At 39.2% G+C, this 19,712-nt stretch overlaps 4 protein-coding genes and 1 long non-coding RNA gene across 8 annotated transcripts in view; 2 read left to right on the top strand and 3 right to left on the bottom strand.

Annotated features, from left to right (window-relative positions):
* Positions 1–1,254: 1,254 nt before the first annotated feature.
* On the bottom strand, positions 1,255–1,626 carry LOC146459483 (retroviral-like aspartic protease 1). Its single transcript, XM_085089530.1, has one exon. It carries the CDS (start codon positions 1,624–1,626, stop codon positions 1,255–1,257), a length of 372 nt encoding a protein of 123 aa, XP_084945656.1.
* On the bottom strand, positions 1,627–2,974 carry LOC146459482 (uncharacterized). The gene is made up of 2 exons (XM_085089590.1): positions 2,080–2,974; positions 1,627–2,043 (listed from the first exon to the last, which is right to left on the bottom strand). Exons 1-2 carry the CDS (start codon positions 2,664–2,666, stop codon positions 1,641–1,643), a joined length of 990 nt encoding a protein of 329 aa, XP_084945716.1. The 5' UTR covers positions 2,667–2,974; the 3' UTR covers positions 1,627–1,640.
* Positions 2,975–7,253: 4,279 nt separating this feature from the next.
* Positions 7,254–14,342, bottom strand: LOC146459481 (uncharacterized). Its single transcript, XR_014857891.1, has 4 exons — positions 14,069–14,342; positions 10,919–11,034; positions 7,729–7,882; positions 7,254–7,516 (listed from the first exon to the last, which is right to left on the bottom strand). It is a non-coding gene; the product is annotated as an uncharacterized LOC146459481 (long non-coding RNA).
* The window catches only part of LOC146459469 (uncharacterized), a 283,723-nt gene continuing 275,438 nt past the window's right edge, over positions 11,428–19,712 (top strand). The window contains exon 1 of the mRNA XM_085089392.1: positions 11,428–11,515. The gene's annotated coding sequence lies outside the window, so the exon portion shown is untranslated. The remainder of the gene's footprint in view (positions 11,516–19,712) is intronic.
* The window catches only part of LOC146459476 (chymotrypsinogen B-like), a 116,633-nt gene continuing 111,341 nt past the window's right edge, over positions 14,421–19,712 (top strand). Inside the window, exons 1-3 of one of the 4 annotated variants that reach the window (XM_085089403.1) lie at positions 14,421–14,551; positions 15,330–15,423; positions 16,642–16,806. In XM_085089403.1, coding sequence (XP_084945529.1) covers positions 15,351–15,423; positions 16,642–16,806 — 238 coding nt within the window. In that variant the 5' untranslated portion in view covers positions 14,421–14,551; positions 15,330–15,350. The remainder of the gene's footprint in view (positions 14,552–15,329; positions 15,424–16,641; positions 16,807–19,712) is intronic. The other 3 variants (XM_085089402.1, XM_085089401.1, XM_085089404.1) reach the window with 3 other exon arrangements.

The raw sequence follows: 19,712 nt of genomic DNA, 5'->3' as shown, positions 1-19,712 counted from the left end.
GTTCAAGCCATCGTGCAATCTGGCCTTCTGGCTCTCGGAATGACATCAACCACTTCAATGAATGGTGGTCAGTCCGTACTAGAAATTTGCAGCCGGCAAGATAATAGCGGAAATAGTCCACATATGTAACAAGGGCTAACATTTCTAGTCGAGTGGTACAGTAGTTCCTTTCATGGTCATTCAACGAACGACTACCATACGCCACAACCCTCTCGGTTCCACCGGGTTGGACTTGCGAAAGCACAGCACCGATCCCCAATCGCTGGCTGGCATCAGTATCCAGTACAAAGGTCCATTGAAACTGGCCTCTGTGTGTGGAAAATGCAGTCTTTGGCCGGTCTTTGTCTGCTACTTGCATTTGCCAATAACCTGAAGCAAGGTCCAAACACGAAAACCAACGTGCCCCGCCCACTGCTTCAAGTACATCATCTGACCTAGGCAATGGCTGTGCATCCTTCACAGTACACTGGTTTAGCTTACGGTAATCTACACACATACAAAATGTCCCATCATGCTTGCGTGCCAGGACCACAGGGGAACTCCAGGGACTCTGCGAGGGCTCAATTCTTCCATGTTTCAACAGGTCATCCAGCTACCGGTCAATTATTTCCCTCTGATGGGGAGGTATACGCCTGGGAGGTAGTTTGATTGGCTGAAACTCACCAGTGTCAATTGTATGTTCACTCAAGCTGGTCTTTTCCAAATCAGAGTTATCAGCTGCAAAGATATCTGAAAAGTCATCGATCATAGACAGGAAACGTTCTTGCTGGTCTTCTGAAATGTCAGACTTATCAAACTGAATATCCGACTTACTACGATTATCTTTCTCCGCATTCACCTTCCCAGATTCCTTTCCTTCACTGTCCACAGTCTGGTTTGAACATTTTGACTGGGGATCCTGTGGCACATTCGCATCCACCTGAACTGAAGTAGTCTCCCCATTCACACTAAGTGAGTGATAGAATCCAATCACGTGAACAGTTGGCAGCTTGATTGGTTTGTCAGTAAAGTTAGCAACACGTACTGGGGTATCCCCAATTTTTTCGAACTACAAGGGAACGTCCAACACAGAACTCTTTGTTCTTTCGCAGTGTTTTCAAACACTCAACTATCCCCGGGCTCCCAGAGTTTCTTTAAAACCCGATCTCCAGCCTTCCTCCAACAATTCGCTCAGTCCCTGTTTCAATCTCAGTGTCAGCCTGCAAGATCACCCTACACACAACAGGTTTTACTTTCTGATAATGGATAGGAACTTCAGTGGCACTGACCATAGCAAATTTTGCACTTGCACTCATGGAAAAAGTCAGTACCCAGAAGACAGTCATGTGATAATCCGCGCGCAACAATCACTGTCCAAGAAGTATCGAAGTCTGCTATGCGAATCCTAATCTCTGTTTGTCCTTGAACTTCAATCTGGTTGCCATTTGCAGCAGTCAGATTTGCAGTCACAGGTGTAAGGCTTGAATTTCCTCCACACTTCCTCCACATTTGCTCACTCAAAACACTCACTGTTGCACCCGTATCAAGCATAATAGAGACCGTTCGATGATTCACTAGTCCAGAGAGATAAATACCAACATCGGAAATGGACGAAACAACACGACTGGCTTCAACATCACAGTGCATTTCTGGGGCCCCATTTATTGCTGGTGCGAGGTCTGGTTGGCCCTTTGCAGGCCCCGTAAACCGTTTCCCGAAATTTGTGCTTGCTGAGCTTGAGAAGGGCAGTCCCGCGCAAAGTGACCCGGATGACCGCACACGTAGCACGTAAAAGGTCCCTGGCGAGACATCCTAGAATCCCTTTCGGCCGTTTTCTTCTCGAGCTCCTCAACTTTCTTGCTAATTCCCAAAACCAGCTCTTTCAGCTCACGAATTTCAGCTGTAATTTTCTGATCTGCAGTCGAACTTGCTACCGCATTCAGTGACTTGTTTCTACCACTCGGTTTACATTCCTTGCGTGCGCTCTCCAGCTGCCTTACAACTCGAATGGCTTCTGTCAAAGAACCAGGCTGACTCATAAACAATCTTTCCCTCAAGTCGTCGCTGATCGATAACCCTTGCATAAACTGATCCCGGGACAGTTCGACTTTAAATGAGTAAGCCGCCTCGGGGTAAGCATTCTCCGCTAACTCCATCAAAGAATCACCGTAACTCTCCATGTCTTCGCTCGGCTTTTGGCATCGTGCATGTAATTCAAGCTTATAGTCTTCACGCGTTTTACCAGAATCGAATCTCTCGATCAGTATCACGGTGAAATCCTCAAACGATAGCGTGTCTGGAAGCCGTAACATTTCCACAGCCCTGAAAGCAGGTTGATCGAGCAAATTAAGTAAATATGCCCGCCGTTCAGAGTTTTTAACTTGCACCAGGTTGGCGTATTGTGTGAACTGCGCGATCCATGTTTTGAAATTCTGCCCGACTGAAAACACTCGCGGCGGTCTTACAATTTTCCTTGCCGCCCCAGTTTCGTTTTGGGATCCTAGACTTCGCTTCAAGGCTTCCGCTAAAGAGCTTACAAGTCGTTCAGTGCTGTCTTCTTGCGGTTCGTCGCTTCCATGGCTCGTCCAGTCGACTTTTAATCCACCTTCGGCGCCTTTGCTTTCAAATTCCGTCGATTCGGGTTTCACTCCAACTTCGGCGCCTTTGTTTTCCATCTTCTTGCCCATGATCACGCCAAAATTTAGCTTCTTTGGCGTGTTTCGAATCCCGGGTCGCTGCCACCAATGTGAAAGATCGAGTACCGCTCTCTTGAACACGGTAAACTTCTTTAATAATACTTCTCAACAACAACACACGCAGACCGCGACTACAATCTTCACTCTGAAAAACACACCGCCGCACGCACACAGGCAAACTTATTCTCGTCCCCAGAGCCGCCTGGTCTTCTTAGCCGCTGGAGGCTGGGCACGAGGACAAAGGCGAAGGCCCCGCCGGCTAAGAGGGACAGGAGGCTCTGGGGACGAGAATGGGCCAAACTAAAACTGTCAATCACGCATTGTCACGCAACGTCCGGGGTCTCACTCATCACACTTAAAAAATTCAGGCTTGTATTAATGTATTAATCGCCATATTGAATAGCTAGCTTAGCAAATCAACAGTATACAGTGACTTGCGTACGTAGTTCGACGAAAATGCAACGTGAGAAAAAGTAGAACATATTTTTCCAATGAGTTAATTACAAATTGTTTATTTGATACATTGTGTGAGGTCCATTAAGTGTTCACAAAGTTCAAATGACCGAGTGTATATTTAAAATTTCTCACACGGTGGCCTTGGAAATGATATTCCTTCAGTCTGCTGTTACTTTTTATCCCGACTACTCGCTGCCACTTTCTCAATTGTCAACTAGATATTTAGTTTATTAAAAGTTCCTTGCATGCGAAAACTGTAAACAGTATTAATCGATTTCTTCCTTCTCACTTCTTCCTAACCAGCGATCAGACATGTTCTATCCCAGGCCTTTATTTTCTAATCCTCGATCTGTTGTTTAGTTGTTTATTATTCGGCTAGAGTCCGCAACATCGAAAAATACTCAGCTAGTTTTACAGCTGCTATTATAAAATTGGCGCGAAAACAGGACGCGCTCTTCAGTTAATATATTTCATTAAGTCACGCCGCATATCTCATATTTCGCATAATTATGCCATTCCACACGTCATGCCACATGCCACTCCACAAATTCGTTCCCACTTTTACACTCACCGGAAGGTACCAACGAGCGCTCCGTTAGTTTAGTATTACCACCCCCTCATCAGTGGAAAAGAGGACGTTACGGTTTCTACCTCCTAGTATGTTAGGGGAACAAAATAAAAGCTGCAAATCGAAAGGACACTTTTGGTCACGACATTTGAGTCTTCTGGTGCGGTAATGCAGTGCTAAACACATTTAGTGTGATTTCAAAGCGGGCTCTGGCACTATAGTTTGCGCTGCCGAACAGTACAGGCTTCTCATGACAAAATTATTTTCGCCAGATTAGATCACAGTTATCTTATAAACTGTAGTTGACTCTAACATTGCGATTGTAGTCTCATGACCATTATACCAAGGTAGTCGGTCATTTTTTTTACGAGAGTCTCGTTAAAACATGTCCACAAGGATACGTTTTAAAAAGGTTTGCACTGATAATTAAAATCAACCAAGCATAGTCATTAGTGTCGTCGATGTGTCAACTCTTTTACAAATCGGTTGTAATAAGTTTTGTATCGTTCAAAATGTAGTGCGTAGGTCGCTCTCACTATACTAGGTCCTTGTACCCCATCATCATAGAGAGGACTGGACTTGTAAAAAATTTACTCCATAATGTAGGCAAAGTTTGACATGATGGAGTAATTTGCAGTATTTAACAGCAAGTCACAGGAAACAAAGTAACAACATTATTTTAAAGGCTTGCTTATTCTCTTCAAAATGAATTGTCAACAAATTGCTGGCTGGTTTCAATAAGTTAAATTGGTAGCAGAACGGAATATCCGTGCATGAAACAGATAACATGACTAGGATACATTTTCTTTCATGTTAATTTTATAAAGCTTTAATTGTCATGTTCACACCTCTACCATCACTGAAACTCATGGCCTTGCAAGTAATATGTTGGGACCCCTTAACAGGCTCACCTCAACTGATTTGACGAGAAGTTTTAGATTGAGGAGATGTCAGGGTGAGATGTTAAGGAAAAATAATTTTCTTTGCTAAGGAGACCATTTACATTTGCACAGAGTACACCCAACCAGTTTAAAATGGGGAAAAATTATCATGGACTTTCACTAGCTATAATCACGAGAAAGAGGCACATTTTTGGAAATATTACTGGTATCTTAGAAATATATCTACTTTGCCACACGTGCGATCTCTTATCATACCTTGCATCTAAGCAATGTTCTGATAAAAACCAACGATGTCTGGCATGTATTTATGAGAAAGAACGAGACGTCGAATTAAACTAGAAACCTTATTCCTTAAACGAATTTGCCTTTTACTGAATTTAACGAAACGGTAAGAATTCAAAACAACTATTTCAGTCTTGAAAACGACAGGTGAGAAAACATGCTCGAGTTGTACTGAACAGCCCTTGTTTACTGGCCGGGAAACAGGCATTTAATACTGAGCATTGTAATTTCGCTAACATTTCATTTAAATGATACTTTGAAAGAAAAATTCTACAGAACTGAAATTTATTTAATTAAACAAGTTGAATGTATTCTTCAAGCCCGTTTCGTATTCCATTTAATATTGGGATGTTTCATAAAAGCCGGTTTTTATTGTTCGTGCGAGAAGGGGCTATTGTTAGTGGCAACTACACGGAACGGATGATACTTGATAAGCATAACTTGAGTGATTGATAACTTTCTCTTCTGCGAACGTTGAATTTATTCTATTTATTGATCAGCAACAGTATAGTCACTTCGGACTAGCGTACGGATCGGATTCTGTTTAAGAGTTGGTTGTGTTGACGAAGGTGAGTGCTAAGAGTTTTCTCAGTTTAAGGTGTAAGAAATGTTGAAAGCTTGTTGAAAGCGTGATGAATCAATTTTAAAATTAGTTAAAGCTTTCATTCAACATCGATTCAACATTTCCTTTGTTCTCGAAAATGTTAAATGGCGTTGAAGCCGTTTGTAATACTCCGTTCAGTTTTTGCCTCTAACATTTTTCCAACATCCGTTCAACTTTTGTTGAGGGAATGTTGTTCAAATGTTGAAACCTCTTAAACGGGCCATTGTCTTTATTTGTAATAAGAGCAATAAACTGCTCTTATGAAGAGTAGAGCAAACGAATGCCGGCTCTTTTACTGAAGAAGGAGAGATCTCGGCCAATTTTGGTCAAATTTCACGGATCCTGCAGGCCGCTTGATTTTTAAGAAGCTCGGTTTTCTTGCTTTTACCGAAGAGAACACGAGGTGTGGATAATTTTTTTTTTTTTTTGCAAGTCCATAAGGAATTCTCCACCTCCTGAAACAAGTATCTCATAGAAAGTATAGACGTCTCATATCCTCGTTGTCTCGCAAAATACAGCAAAGTGCTCCACTTATTCTCAACTGATAACGCACGCCATTGGGAAATACCCCCATTTCTACTTCGACCACTTGAGTTTCGCGAAGTAAACAAATGGTACAAAATCCAAAAGAAAAATTTTGGTCACAACAGATTAGTCTTGACGTAGTAATTTTGGAGATGTGTAGTGCATTTGAAACAGGACTCAGGCATTTAGTTTACGCGGGCGAACACCGTAGGCTTCTAAAGACAAAACTGTTTCGGGCAGCTCAAGTTATAATTGCGTGTGTCTAATAAGCCCCGTCCGCATGAAAACGTTTTAAAACGTTTCTTCGAACATTCAGATAAAACCTGATAAGATACTACCATACTTTAAGCAAAGATGTTTCTGTCGTCGATGAGTAAATTATTTTAAATAATCGGTGGTTACAAAAAGAGCTTCTTCATCGTTCAAAATGTATTGAGTAAGTATGAGAGGACCGAACTCCTAATACATTTACTCCGCGTTGTTTTCCTTCCTTTTCGTGAAAAATTGGGCCAAATAATAGATTCGACGCAAAACAACAGCGAAAAAATCACAGAATCATTTTTCTCGGAAAAAACGCCAAACGCAGTCAGCTTATTGATATTGCGAATTCTTAATTCTGCTGTAATTTTAAACCATTCTGCAAAATGGCCATAATCGGCACCTATGGTAAGCAAGGCGTGTTCTCGAGACTAAGATCTTGTTGAAGTTAAACGTTTCGTAGTCATACTGTCTTTAAAAACTGAGGTGGAAGGTACCAACAAGCGCTTTTAGTATTACCACCTGCTCATCAGCGGAAAAGAGGACGTTACTGTTTCGACCTATTAGTTAAATGTTTCGCGAATTAAATGAAAGCTGTAAATCGAAAGGACAATTTTGGTCACAACATTTGAGTCTTTTGGTGTAGTAATGCTGGACACGTTTAGTGTAATTTCAAAGAAGGCTAGGGTACTTGTTTTGCGCGGGCGAACTAAGGACAAAGTTATATTCGCCAGATTAGATCACGTTTATCTGATAAACTGTAGTTGACTCTAACATTGCGATTGTAGTCTCATGACCATTATACCAAGGTAGTCGGTAATTTTTTTACGAGAGTCTTGTTAAAACATGTCCACAAGGATACGTTTTAAAAAGGTTTGCGCTAATAATTAGAAGCAACCAACCATAGTTATTGGTGTCGTCGATGTGTCAACTGTTTTAACGAATCGGTGGTTAACTTTTGTATCGTTCAAAATGTAGTGCGTAGGTCGCTCTCACTAGGTCCTTGTTTCCCATCATCAAAGAGAGGACTGGACTTGTAAAAAATTTACTCCATAATGTAGGCAAAGTTTGACATGATGGAGTAATTTGCAGTATTTAACAGCAAGTCACAGGAAACAAAGTAACAACATTATTTTAAAGGCTTGCTTATTCTCTTCAAAATGAATTGTCAACAAATTGCTGGCTGGTTTCAATAAGTTAAATTGGTAGCAGAACGGAATATCCGTGCATGAAACAGATAACATGACTAGGATACATTTTCTTTCATGTTAATTTTATAAAGCTTTAATTGTCATGTTCACACCTCTACCATCACTGAAACTCATGGCCTTGCAAGTAATATGTTGGGACCCCTTAACAGGCTCACCTCAACTGATTTGACGAGAAGTTTTAGATTGAGGAGATGTCAGGGTGAGATGTTAAGGAAAAATAATTTTCTTTGCTAAGGAGACCATTTACATTTGCACAGAGTACACCCAACCAGTTTAAAATGGGGAAAAATTATCATAGACTTTCACTAGCTATAATCACGAGAAAGATGCACATTTTTGGGAATATTACTGGTATCTTAGAAATATATCTACTTTGCCACACGTGCGATCTCTTATCATACCTTACATCTGAGCAATGTTCTGATAAAAACCAACGATGTCTGGCATGTTTTTATCAGAAAGAACGAGACCTTGAATTTAACTAGAAACCATATTCCATAAACGAATTTTCCTTTTACTGAATTCAACGAAACGGTAAGAATTCAAAAAACTATTTCAGTCTTGAAAACGACAGCTGTGAAAACATGCTCGAGGTGAACAGTCCTTGTTTACGGGCCGGGAAACAGGCATTTAATACTGAGCATTGTAATTTCGCTAACATTTTATTTAAATGATACTTTGAAAGAAAAATTCTACAGAACTGAAATTTATTTAATTAAACAAGTTGAATGTATTCTTAAAGCCCGTTTCGTATTCCATTTAATATTGAGATGTTTCATAAAAGTCCGCGGTTTTTATTGTTCGTGCGAGAAGGGGCTATTGTTAGTGGCAACTATACGGAACGGATGATACTTGATAAGCATAACTTGAGTGATTGATAACTTTCTCTTCTGCGAACGTTGATTTTATTCCATGTATTGATCAGCAACAGTGTAGTCACTTCTGACTAGCGCACGGATCGGATTGTGTTTAAGAGTTGTCTGTGTTGACGAAGGTGAGTGCTGAGGGTTTTCTCAGTTTAAGGTGTAAGAAATGTTGAAGGCTTGTTGAAAGCGTGTTGAATCAATTTTAAAATTGGTTAAAGCTTTCATTCAACATCGATTCAACATTTCCTTTGTTCTCGAAAATGTTAAATGGCGTTGAAGCCGTTTGAATACTCCGTTCAGTTTTTGCCTCTAACATTTTTCCAACATCCGTTCAACTTTTGTTGAGGGAATGTTGTTCAAATGTTGAAACCGTTTAAACGGGCCATTATCTTTATTTGTAATAAGAGCAATAAACTGCTCTTATGAATAGTAGAGCAAACGAATGCCGGCTCTTTTACTGACGAAGCAGAGATCTCTGCTAATTTTGGTCGAATTTTACGGATCCTGCAGGCCGCTTTATTTTTAAGGAGCTCGGTTTCTTGCTTTTTGCGAAGAGGACACGAGGGGTGGATCATTTTTTCCATAAGGAATTCTCCCCGTCTTGAAACAAGTATCTCATAGAAAGTATAGACGTCTCGTACTCTCGTTGTCTCGCAAAATATAGCAAAGTGCTCCACTTACTGTATTCTTAAATAACACACGCCATTGGGAAATACGCCCATTTCTGCTTTGCCCATTTGAGTTTGGCGAAGTAAACAAATGGCACAAAATCCAAAAGAAAAATTTTGGCCTGAACCGACTAGTGTTGACGTAGTAATTTTGGATACGTCTAGTGCATTTGAAACAGGGCTCTGGCATTTGGTTTACGAGGGCGAACCCGTAGGCTTCTAAACACAAAACTGTTTCGGGCAGCTCAAGTTATAATTGCGTGTGTCTAATAAGCCCCGGCCGCATGAAAACGTTTTAAAACGTTTCTTCGAACATTCAGATAAAACCCAATAAGAAACTACCATACTTTAAGCAAAGATGTTTGTGATGTCGATGAGTAAATTATTTTAAAGAATCGGTGGTTACAAAAAGAGCTTCTTCATTGTTCAAAATGTGTTGAGTAACTATGAAAGGACCGAACTCCTAACACATTTACTCCATGTTGTTTTCCTTCCTTTTCGAGAAAAATTGGGCCAAATAATAGATTCGGCGCAAAACAACAGCGAAAAAATCACAGAATAAAATCATTTTTCTTGGATAAAGCGCCGAACGAAGTCAGCTTATTGATATTACGAATTCTTAATTCTGCTGTAATTTTGGACCATTCTGCACAATGGCCATATTCACCACTTATGGTAAGCAAGGCGTGTTCTCGAGACTAACGTGTTGTTGAAGTTTAAACGTTTCGTAGTCATACTGTCTTTAAAAACTGAGGTGGAAGGTACCAACAAGCGCTCCAGTTAGTTTAGTATTACCACCTGCTCATCAGGGGAAAAGAGGACGTTACTGTTTCGACCTATTAGTTAAATGTTTCGCGAATTAAATAAAAGCTGTAAATCGAAAGGACACTTTTGGTCACGACATTTGAGTCTTTTGGTGCAGTAATGCTGGACACGTTTAGTGTAATTTCAAAGAAGGCCCGGGTGCTTGTTTTGCGCGGGCGAACACAGGCTCGACTAAGGACAAAATTTTTTCCCAAGATTAGGTCATACTTATCTGATAAACTATAGTTGACTCTAACATTTCCTCTAACACCGACTGCGAATGTTAAGTCTCATGACCATTATACCAAGGTAGTCGGTAAATGTTTTACAAGAGTCTTGTTAAAACGTGTCCACAAGGATACGTTTTAAAAAGGTTTGTGTAACAATTAAACTGAGCGACCAAGCGATTGGAGTCGTCGAGGTGTCAACTCTTTTAACGAATCGGGGGTGCCTAGCTTTTGTATCGTTCAAAATGTAGTGCGTAGGTGGCTCTCACTAGGTCCTTGTTTCCCATTATCAAAGAATCGAAAGGACCGAACTTGTAATAAATTTACTCTATATTGTGAGCATAGTTTGACATGATGGAGTAATTTGCAGTATTTAACAGCAAGTCACAGAAAACAAAGTAACAACATTATTTTAAAGGCTTGCTTATTCTCTTCAAAATGAATTGTCAACAAATTACTTCCTGGTTTAAACAAGTTAAAAAAGTGATATCCGTGCGTGAGACACACAACATTACTAGGAAACATTTTCTTTCGAGTCAATTTTATAAAGCTTTAATTGTCATGTTCAAACCTCTACCATCAAAGAAACTCGTGACTTTACAAGTAATTTGTTGGGACCGCTTAACAGGCTCACCAAAAATGATTTGACCAGGATCTTTTACATTGAGGAGATGTCAGGGTGAGATGTTGAGAAAAAATAATTTTCTTTGCTAATGAGACCATTTACATTTGCGCAGAGTACATCCAACCAGTTTAAAAATTATCATAGACTTCCACTAGCTATAATCACGAGAAAGATGCACATTTTTCAAAATATCAGTTTCATCTTAGAGATACATCTACATTGCCAAACGTGCGATCTCTTATCAAACCTTGCATCTAAGCAATGTTCTGATAAAAACCAACGATGTCTGGGATGTATTTATGAGAAAGAACGAGACCTTGAATTAATCTGGAAACCATATTGCATAAACGAATTTTCCTTTTACTGGCTTCAACGAAACGGTAAGAATTCAAAAAACTATTTCAGTCTTGAAAACGACAGCTGAGAAAACATGGTCGAGGTGAACAGCCCTTGTTTACGGGCCGGGAAACAGGCATTTAATACTGAGCATCGTAATTTCGCTAACATTTCATTTAAATGATACTTTGAAAGAAAAATTCTACAGAACTGAAATTTATTTAATTCAGCAAGTTGAATGTATTCTTAAAGCCCGTTTTGTATTCCATTTAACATTGGGATATTTCATAAAAGCCGGTTTTGATTGTTCGTGCGAGAAGGGGCTATTGTTAGTGGCAACTACACGGAACGGATGATACTTAATAAGCATAACTTGAGTGATTGATAACTTTGTCTACCGTGCGAACGTCAAATACTGTATATTCCATATATTGATCAGAAACAGTGTACTCACTTCGGACTAGCGTACGGATCGGATTGTGTTTAAGAGTTGGCTGTGTTGACGAAGGTGAGTGCTGAGGGTTTTCTCAGTTTAAAGTGTAAGAAATGTTGAAGGTTTGTTGAAAGCGCGTTCAATCAATTTTAAAATTGGTTGAAGCTTTCATTCAACATCGATTCAACATTTCCTTTGTTCTCGAAAATGTTGAATGACGTTGAAGCCGTTTGAACACTCTGTTCAGTTTTTCCCTCTAACATTTTACCAACATCCGTTCAACTTTTGTTGAGGGAATGTTGATTAAATGTTGAAACCGCTTAAACGGGGCGTTATCTTTATTTGTAATAATAGCAATAAACTGCTCTTATGAAGAGATGAGCAAACGAATGCCGGCCTTTTTACTGAAGAAGGAGAGATCTCGGCTAATTTTGGTCGAATTTCACGGATCCTGCAGGCCGCTTGATTTTTAAGGAGCTCGGTTTCTTGCTTTTTGCGAGGAGGACACGAGGTGTGAATCAGTTTTTTTCTTTTTTTTGCAAGTCCATAAGGAATTCTCCCCGTCCTGAAACAAGTATCTCATAGAAAGTATAGACGTCTCGTGCTCTCGTTGTCTCGCAAAATATAGCAAAGTGCTCCACTTATTCTCAAATAACGCAGGCCATTGGGAAATACGCCTATTTCTACTTCGCCCACTTAAGTTTGGAAATAACGCAAAATCCAAAAGAAAAATTTTGGTCACAACAGATTAGTCTTGACGAAGTAATTTTGGAGACGTCTGGTGCATTTGAAACAGGACTCAGGCATTTAGTTTACGCGGGCGAATACCGTAGGCTTCTAAACAAAACTGCCTTCGGGCAGCTCAAGTTATAATTGCGTGTGTCTAATAAGCCCCGTCCGCATGAAAACCTTTTAAAACATTTCTTCGAACATTCAGACAAAAGCTGATAAGAAACTACCATACTTTAATCATAGATGTTTGTGTCGTCGATTAGTAAATTATTTTAAAGAATCGCTGGTTACAAAAAGAGCTTCTTCATCGTTCAAAATGTGTTGAGTAAGTATGAGAGGACCGAACTCCTAATACATTTACTCCATGTTGTTTTCCTTCCTTTTCGAGAAAAATTGGGCCAAATAATAAATTCGGCACAAAACAACAGCGAAACAATCACAGAATAAAATCATTTTTCTCAGAAAAAGCGCCGAACGAAGTCAGCTTATTGATATTGCGAATTCTTAATTCTGCTGTAATTTTGGACCATTCTGCACAATGGCCATATTCGCCACTTATGGTAAGCAAGGCGTGTTCTCGAGACTAACGTGTTGTTGAAGTTTAAACGTTTCGTAGTCATACTGTCTTTAAAAACTGAGATGGAAGGTACCAACAAGCGCTCCAGTTAGTTTAGTATTACCACCTGCTCAGCAGTGGAAAAGTGGACGTTACTGTTTCGACCTATTAGTTAAAAGTTTCGCGAATTAAATAAAAGCTGTAAATCGAAAGGACACTTTTGGTCAAGACATTTGGGTCTTTTGGTGCAGTAATGCAGGACACGTTTAGTGTAATTTCAAAGAAGGCTAGGGCACTTGTTTTGCGCGGGCGAACACAGGCTCGACTAAGGACAAAATTATTTTCGCAAGATTAGGTCATACTTATCTGATAAACTATAGTTGACTCTAACATTTCCTCTAACACCGACTGCGAATGTTAAGTCTCATGACCATTATACCAAGGTAGTCGGTAAATTTTTTACGAGACTCTTGTTAAAACGTGTCCACAAGGATACGTTTTAAAAAGGTTTGTGCTAATAATTAAAAGCAACCAAGCATAGTCATTGGTGTCGTCGAGGTGTCAACTCTTTTAACGAATCGGTGGTGCCTAGCTTTTGTATCGTTCAAAATGTAGTGCGTAGGTGGCTCTCACTAGGTCCTTGTTTCCCATTATCAAAGAATCGAAAGGACCGAACTTGTAATAAATTTACTCTATATTGTGAGCATAGTTTGACATGATGGAGTAATTTGCAGTATTTAACAGCAAGTCACAGGAAACAAAGAAACACCATTATTTTAAACAAATTGCTGGCTGGTTTCAAGAAGTTATATTCGTAGCAAAAAGTGGCATCCGTGCATGAGACACACAACATTACTAGGAAACATTTTCTTTGGTGTCAATTTTATAAAGCTTTAATTGTCATGTTCAAACCTCTACCATCAAAGAAACTCGTGGCTTTACAAGTAATTTGCTGGGACCGCTTAACAGGCTCACCAAAAATGATTTGACCAGGATCTTTCACATTGAAGAGATATCAGGGTGAGATGTTGAGAAAAAATAATTTTTATTTGCTAAGGAGACCATTTACATTTGCGCAGAGTACATCCCACCAGTTTAAAATGGGGAAAAATTATCATAGACTTTCACTAGCTATATACACTAAAAAGATGCACATTTTTGGGAATATTACTGGTATCTTAGAAATATATCTACATTGCCACACGTGCGATCACTTATCATACCTTGCATCTAAGCAATGTTCTGATAAAAACCAACGATGTCTGGCATGTATTTATGAGAAAGAACGAGACCTTGAATTAAACTAGAAACCACATTCCATAAACGAATTTTCCTTTAACTGAATTTAACGAAACGGTAAGAATTCAAAAAAACTATTTCAGTCTTGAAAACGACAGCTGAGAAAACATGGTCGAGGTGAACAGCCCTTGTTTACGGGCCGGGAAACAGGCATTTAATACTGAGCATCGTAATTTCGCTAACATTTCATTTAAATGATACTTTGAAAGAAAAATTCTACAGAACTGAAATTTATTTAATTCAGCAAGTTGAATGTATTCTTAAAGCCCGTTTCGTATTCCATTTAATATTGGGATATTTCATAAAAGCCGGTTTTGATTGTTCGTGCGAGAAGGGGCTATTGTTAGTGGCAACTGCACGGAACGGATGATACTTAATAAGCTAAACTTGAGTGATTGATAACTTTGTCTACCGTGCGAACGTCAAATACTGTATATTCCATATATTGATCAGAAACAGTGTACTCACTTCGGACTAGCGTATACGGATCGGATTGTGTTTAAGAGTTGGCTGTGTTGACGAAGGTGAGTGCTGAGGGTTTTCTCAGTTTAAGGTGTAAGAAATGTTGAAGGCCGCTTGTTGAAAGCGTGTTGAATCAATTTTAAAATTGGTTAAAGCTTTCATTCAACATCGATTCAACATTTCCTTTGTTCTCGAAATTGTTGAATGTCGTTGAAGCCGTTGAAACACTCCGCGGTTCAGTTTTTGCCTCTAACATTTTACCAACATCCATTCAACTTTTGTTGAGGGAATGTTGATCAAATGTTTAAACCGTGTAAACGGGCCATTATCTTTATTTGTAATAAGAGCAATAAACTGCTCTTTTGAATAGTAGAGCAAACAAATGCCGGCCTTTTTACTGAAGAAGGAGAGATCTCGGCTAATTTTGGTCGAATTTCACGGATCCTGCAGGCTTGATTTTTTTGAGAAGCTCGGTTTCTTGCTTTTTGCGAAGAGGGCACGACGTGTGAATCATTTGGTTTTTACAAGTCCATAAGGAATTCTCCACGTCGTGAAATAAGTGTCTCATAGAAAGTATAGACGTATCGTACTCTCGTTGTCTCGCAAAATATAGAAAAGTACTCCACTTAGTTTATTCTCAAATACCGCACGCCATTCAGAAATACGCCCAAACATACTCAATACCTTCGGTAACATATACCACCCTTTTCCGTTAATTGTTTTTAAACAGGTCTTATTCTCAATCAAACCACTTTCTGTGCAAACAAAGAAAAGCAAAGTAAGAACTTGACAATTTTTTTATTTTAATTTTTTTATCGCTCGATTGTTTTTCTTCCTCAGAGATACTAACGACTGGAGACGATGGCACTAAACAGTGTTTTTCTTGGCTTGTTCTTAAGCGCCTTGCTCTTGGGATTCATAGAGCCAATACAAGGTTTGCAATTTCCTTTGCTTCGTAAGGAGTAAAAGGACCTGTTTATAAGGAAACCGTGTTGAGGACACATTCGATGTCTCGCCACATTTAATTAGGTCTATTCTTTCATTTTTCCTTTTCATGTATATTTAGGAATCAATGAATACAAGGAATATCAGTTCACAGAAAAATGCAATGATTGAACTTCCTCTGATGAGATAAAAAAGGACTCTTTGAAAAAATTTTTCACTTTTATTTATTTTGCCACTCAAACCTTTCTTACATCGGTTAAAAAACAAACTTTATCAGGTAGCAGGAAGACCCCTGCAAGCTTGGTATAGCTTTTCTAAGGAGATCTTCCTTACATTATCATAAACGTTAAACAATAATCATGTTAATCATGGTGACTCAGTTTAATTAGGAAAAGCAATATATGTCAAATATTACTAGTTATTAAACAGCACCTACTTGTCCTTACGTCGCTTCTAGTTATAAATGATACTCTTGTTAAAGAAATCTTCTCCCTTTTTTTTAAATATACTTTGCCTTAATGTTTTAATTTGGTTGGCAGGCTGTTCTTAATTTTTGCCCCTCTACATACTTAATTGAAATTTTTTTTTCTTTTGTAGTTTATGTGTAATTTTGTTGACGATCTATTATTATGCTTATCAATAGTGTCATTCCTTGAAAAGTAATCTGTGAAAGCTAAAGGCAAGTTTCCATGATAGTGAGAACAGTGAGAATACATAAATGAGACTATCTGATAAATATTTAACTCATATATATTCAGTAGTTCTAACGACAGAAATAATGGCTTTCATTTCTGTCTATATTTAGAAAATGTCATAATTCTAACAACCTTTTTTTAAATTTTTTAAATACCTTGAAGTCTTGTTGAATAAGTACTTGCACAAAAAATATCTGTTGCAGTATTTCAGGTATCGGTAGAATAGCTGAAAATCACAACTGAAAATCATGCAAATTCCTATACTGTATTAGGTGTAACACCTCTGGTAACAGGCTTGTATAACAAATCCCCTCATAGCCATCTATTTCACCTTGGTTCATTTGTTTGTTTTTTTCTTTTTAAACGTTTAGTAAACATGCTATAAAATCTTGTTAGCTTTGTTTCCCCTCTTTTTTCTTGATTTTGATTTGCTCTCCCCACGAGGAAAAAGATGTTAGTGTGACTGAGAAACTTGCCTGCTAGTTATCTAACAGTTTTTATCGTTGTTTTAGGAGGTTTCTGCGATGGGAAAGCCAATGGTAACTACGAAGATCCCGACAACTGCCATGGATATATCGCCTGTTCAAATGGGTCCCTGCATAAAATGCCCTGTCCGGCTAAGTTGAAGTTCAACGAGAAAACAAACCGCTGTGAATACAACCCTTCTTGCCCTTCAGGTTGTTAAAATAATTCATTAGGTTTTACAGTAATCTTTTCACACTATCCTGTACACCCCAGCACTAAAATATCAAATTTGTAGCTCTCTGATTTCTTTCAATCCATACCCTCACAGTTTTCCTTTGAAAACAGTAGAATTCCAAAAGTAACGCCCCCCCCCCCCCCCCCCCATCCCGAAAGTAGCGGCCCTTCGAAAATGACAACTCAACCGCAATAAAATACCGTATTGTATTTGATATAACGTTTCAAGTAGTACTTTTTGACTCTATAATACCTCCCTGCAAATAAATTGTGTCCATTTCGATCGACTTACAATGCCTTTTTAGAACGGTCTTCCAAATTTAAAGAAATTACTAAAGAGAAACCCTCTGCTCTTAAGTGTAATGCGGAGTGAACAGCCTTAGTGTAGGACTAAACAACGTGAAGAATCATTTGTGATTTGATTGCAAACTTCATTGAATTCTACTGGAAACTATCCTTTAAAAGCTGTATGTGTCAGCGGAGTCAAATGATACAGTAATTAGTTGCAGTATAATACGAACATTATTTTCGCTACACAGAGTCTTTTTGAGCCTTTTTAAGTTTTTGTTTTTTTGTTTCAGTTTGCTTTGTTCATGTGGAGAGTTAATAACATGCATAAACGGAATGACCTTTAAAAAAATCACAAACGTTTGGTAACCATCCGAAAGTAGCGACTACCAGATTATTGATTGGCCTTCTAAATCCGAAAGTAACGGGGACCGTTACTTTCGGGACTCTACGCTCTCCGGTAGCACAAAGTTGAATTAAGCCACTGTTTCCTCTTAAGCTCCCACTGTTTGGAGGTCAAATTTTTTAACAAGCCTGTCACTGCCATTTTTTGGAAACAAAACATATCAGTAAAAATGGAGGAGTAAACAGGATTATACGTATTAAAAGCCAATGAGATTTCTTTGCTTAAAAAATTGTTAACGAAATGAGCTTTCGGCGACCAGACTTTAGCCTTTGGCGAAGGATAAATCAAAGGCTCCTGTGACTCATGAATGCAGAAGTGAATAGTGGTAACCGTAAGGCGGTACTCGCATCAAACTACGCTACAAGGAATGCGTTATGTATAAACAATTAAACAATTAAATTACACACTCGGATTCCTTCCGATACGCGAAGCAACGCAAAGGTGGGCGTGTACGCTTTTTTTGGTGGTTTGCGTGGTTGCCAATCGATAAAGAAAGCGTCCAGTTTTTCTTCCAAGAACCTCCGTAATTTTTTTCCCTCGAGTCGTGTTGTTGCCGAATGAAACTTGATACATGTGAACGATTTTGGTTGCCTACCACGTAACCTAAATCTTGCTGTTTTCAGCATTTTAAGTTCAAACGACGGCTTTTGTCGCGTTTTATAACATCCAGAGAAGGTTTCAACCTTGCTGAAGTTGCTATTTTGGCTTTATCCAAGTGAACGTAAATATAGACGTACATCAAGCGTTGCGATGCAAATTTTCAGTGTTTACATTTTTGCTGTGGAATCGATCTTATTGCTCAAACTGGACCCCGAATGAATTTTATTGCGGCCTCTGTCTGGGCGAATTTCATCCGCTAGTTTCGAGGACGTGTTTGTTTACACAAGATTACACCGAGTTGTCACGTTTCATCAATAAAAATAGAAAAACAGACAAAAAGCTTTACTAAATAAAAAATTTATTCAGATAGGTCTTTTTACAGGCCTAAGAAGCAAAAGCGTATAATTTTCGCCGGGAGGCGACTTGCAAGCGATTTGAAGTCAATTTTGAAGCGAATTTATCGCAGCACGTTTTTCAAACATTTTGCAAGAACTGTTCGGAAAACGAAAAATCGGTCTATTAGAATAGCATTTCAGTACAAATTCACAATCAAACCTGTAATTATTTGTGTGTTGTATTCCTAGAAACACTTAAACATTACCAAGGAACTCCGCGGATTAAAAGTTGATTTGAGATCCGCCCGATCATCGAGCTAATAAAACCACAAATCGAAGAAAAATTTCTTCGCCATTAATGCTTGATTTCCGCTGTTGAAACTTTCGAGCATCCCTTAGAAGTTTCTCTTTCGATTCACCGTTTCCAAGAGGTGTGTTTCCCTTCCAAAAACGCAAAATTCGCTTATTTCGACCAGCGCCAGAGTGAAATTCCGCTACATTACGATCACAGCGCATGCTTCAAAGTTAACAACTCACCAACCAAGTGAAAACGCCACTATCGTATCAAGAAAAGCGGATCAACTTTGATAACAATAGGCTTTGTTATACAACCTAAAATTGACCCTATATGGCCTTTAGAAACAATGGCGGGAACAATGGCGACAACAGCTTCTAAATAGTCGCGCGATTTTTCAAAATTTTCCGATTACCATACAAGCGGGAAATTTGAACGATCGGAAGACAAATTCTCCCCGGGAGAGGTGGTACTGGTATAATTATTTCGGTGCAAATAGCTGCTGTGGGATGGCTGGTAGGGTGAGGGTTGTACTCAAAAGTAAAAGCTGCCGTGTAGGCTACAAGTGTAATATTGCCAGTGTTTGCTGGCAAAAGAACAGTTCAACCGCTTTATCTAAAGGCGCACTACGCGTGGCAGGTGCACTGGAGGTGAAAGCATGCATTTGTTCAGCGATTAATGCCTGGAAGCGCTGTGAGCCTCGCGCCTCTTTCCCCAGTACGAACATTGTCCGGCAAGAAAACATTCGGGAGCGGACAATGTCCCACGAAAATTGGAGGCGCTATGTTATTGGGGGCGCTTATATTTTTGCTTTACGCTCAGCGGGTTTTTCAATCATCACTCCGCCGCTCTAGCTCATTCAAATGTCGCGCTACATAAATCAGATTTAGGACCGCTTTTAGTGTGCAGAAAAAAATCGTATTAGTGACTTTGTAATAGCTACTGATAGGTCCAATTGTG

This window comes from Pavona decussata, unplaced genomic scaffold, assembly GCF_977016875.1.
Source record: "Pavona decussata unplaced genomic scaffold, jaPavDecu1.1 SCAFFOLD_219, whole genome shotgun sequence".
Lineage (NCBI taxonomy): Eukaryota > Metazoa > Cnidaria > Anthozoa > Scleractinia > Agariciidae > Pavona > Pavona decussata.
The sequence above is the reverse complement of the archived record's forward strand: the minus strand, read 5'-3'. Positions and strand labels throughout refer to the sequence as shown.

Bases quoted from the DNA above. Each gene is read 5' to 3' on its own strand.
- LOC146459483 (XM_085089530.1), bottom strand. From the start codon at position 1,626: ATGCACTGTGATGTTGAAGCCAGTCGTGTTGTTTCGTCCATTTCCGAT.
- LOC146459482 (XM_085089590.1), bottom strand. From the start codon at position 2,666: ATGGGCAAGAAGATGGAAAACAAAGGCGCCGAAGTTGGAGTGAAACCC. The intron at 2,044-2,079 runs GTCCCGGGATCA...GTTATCGATCAG, and splicing joins TACTCATTTAAAGTCGAACT to CGACGACTTGAGGGAAAGAT.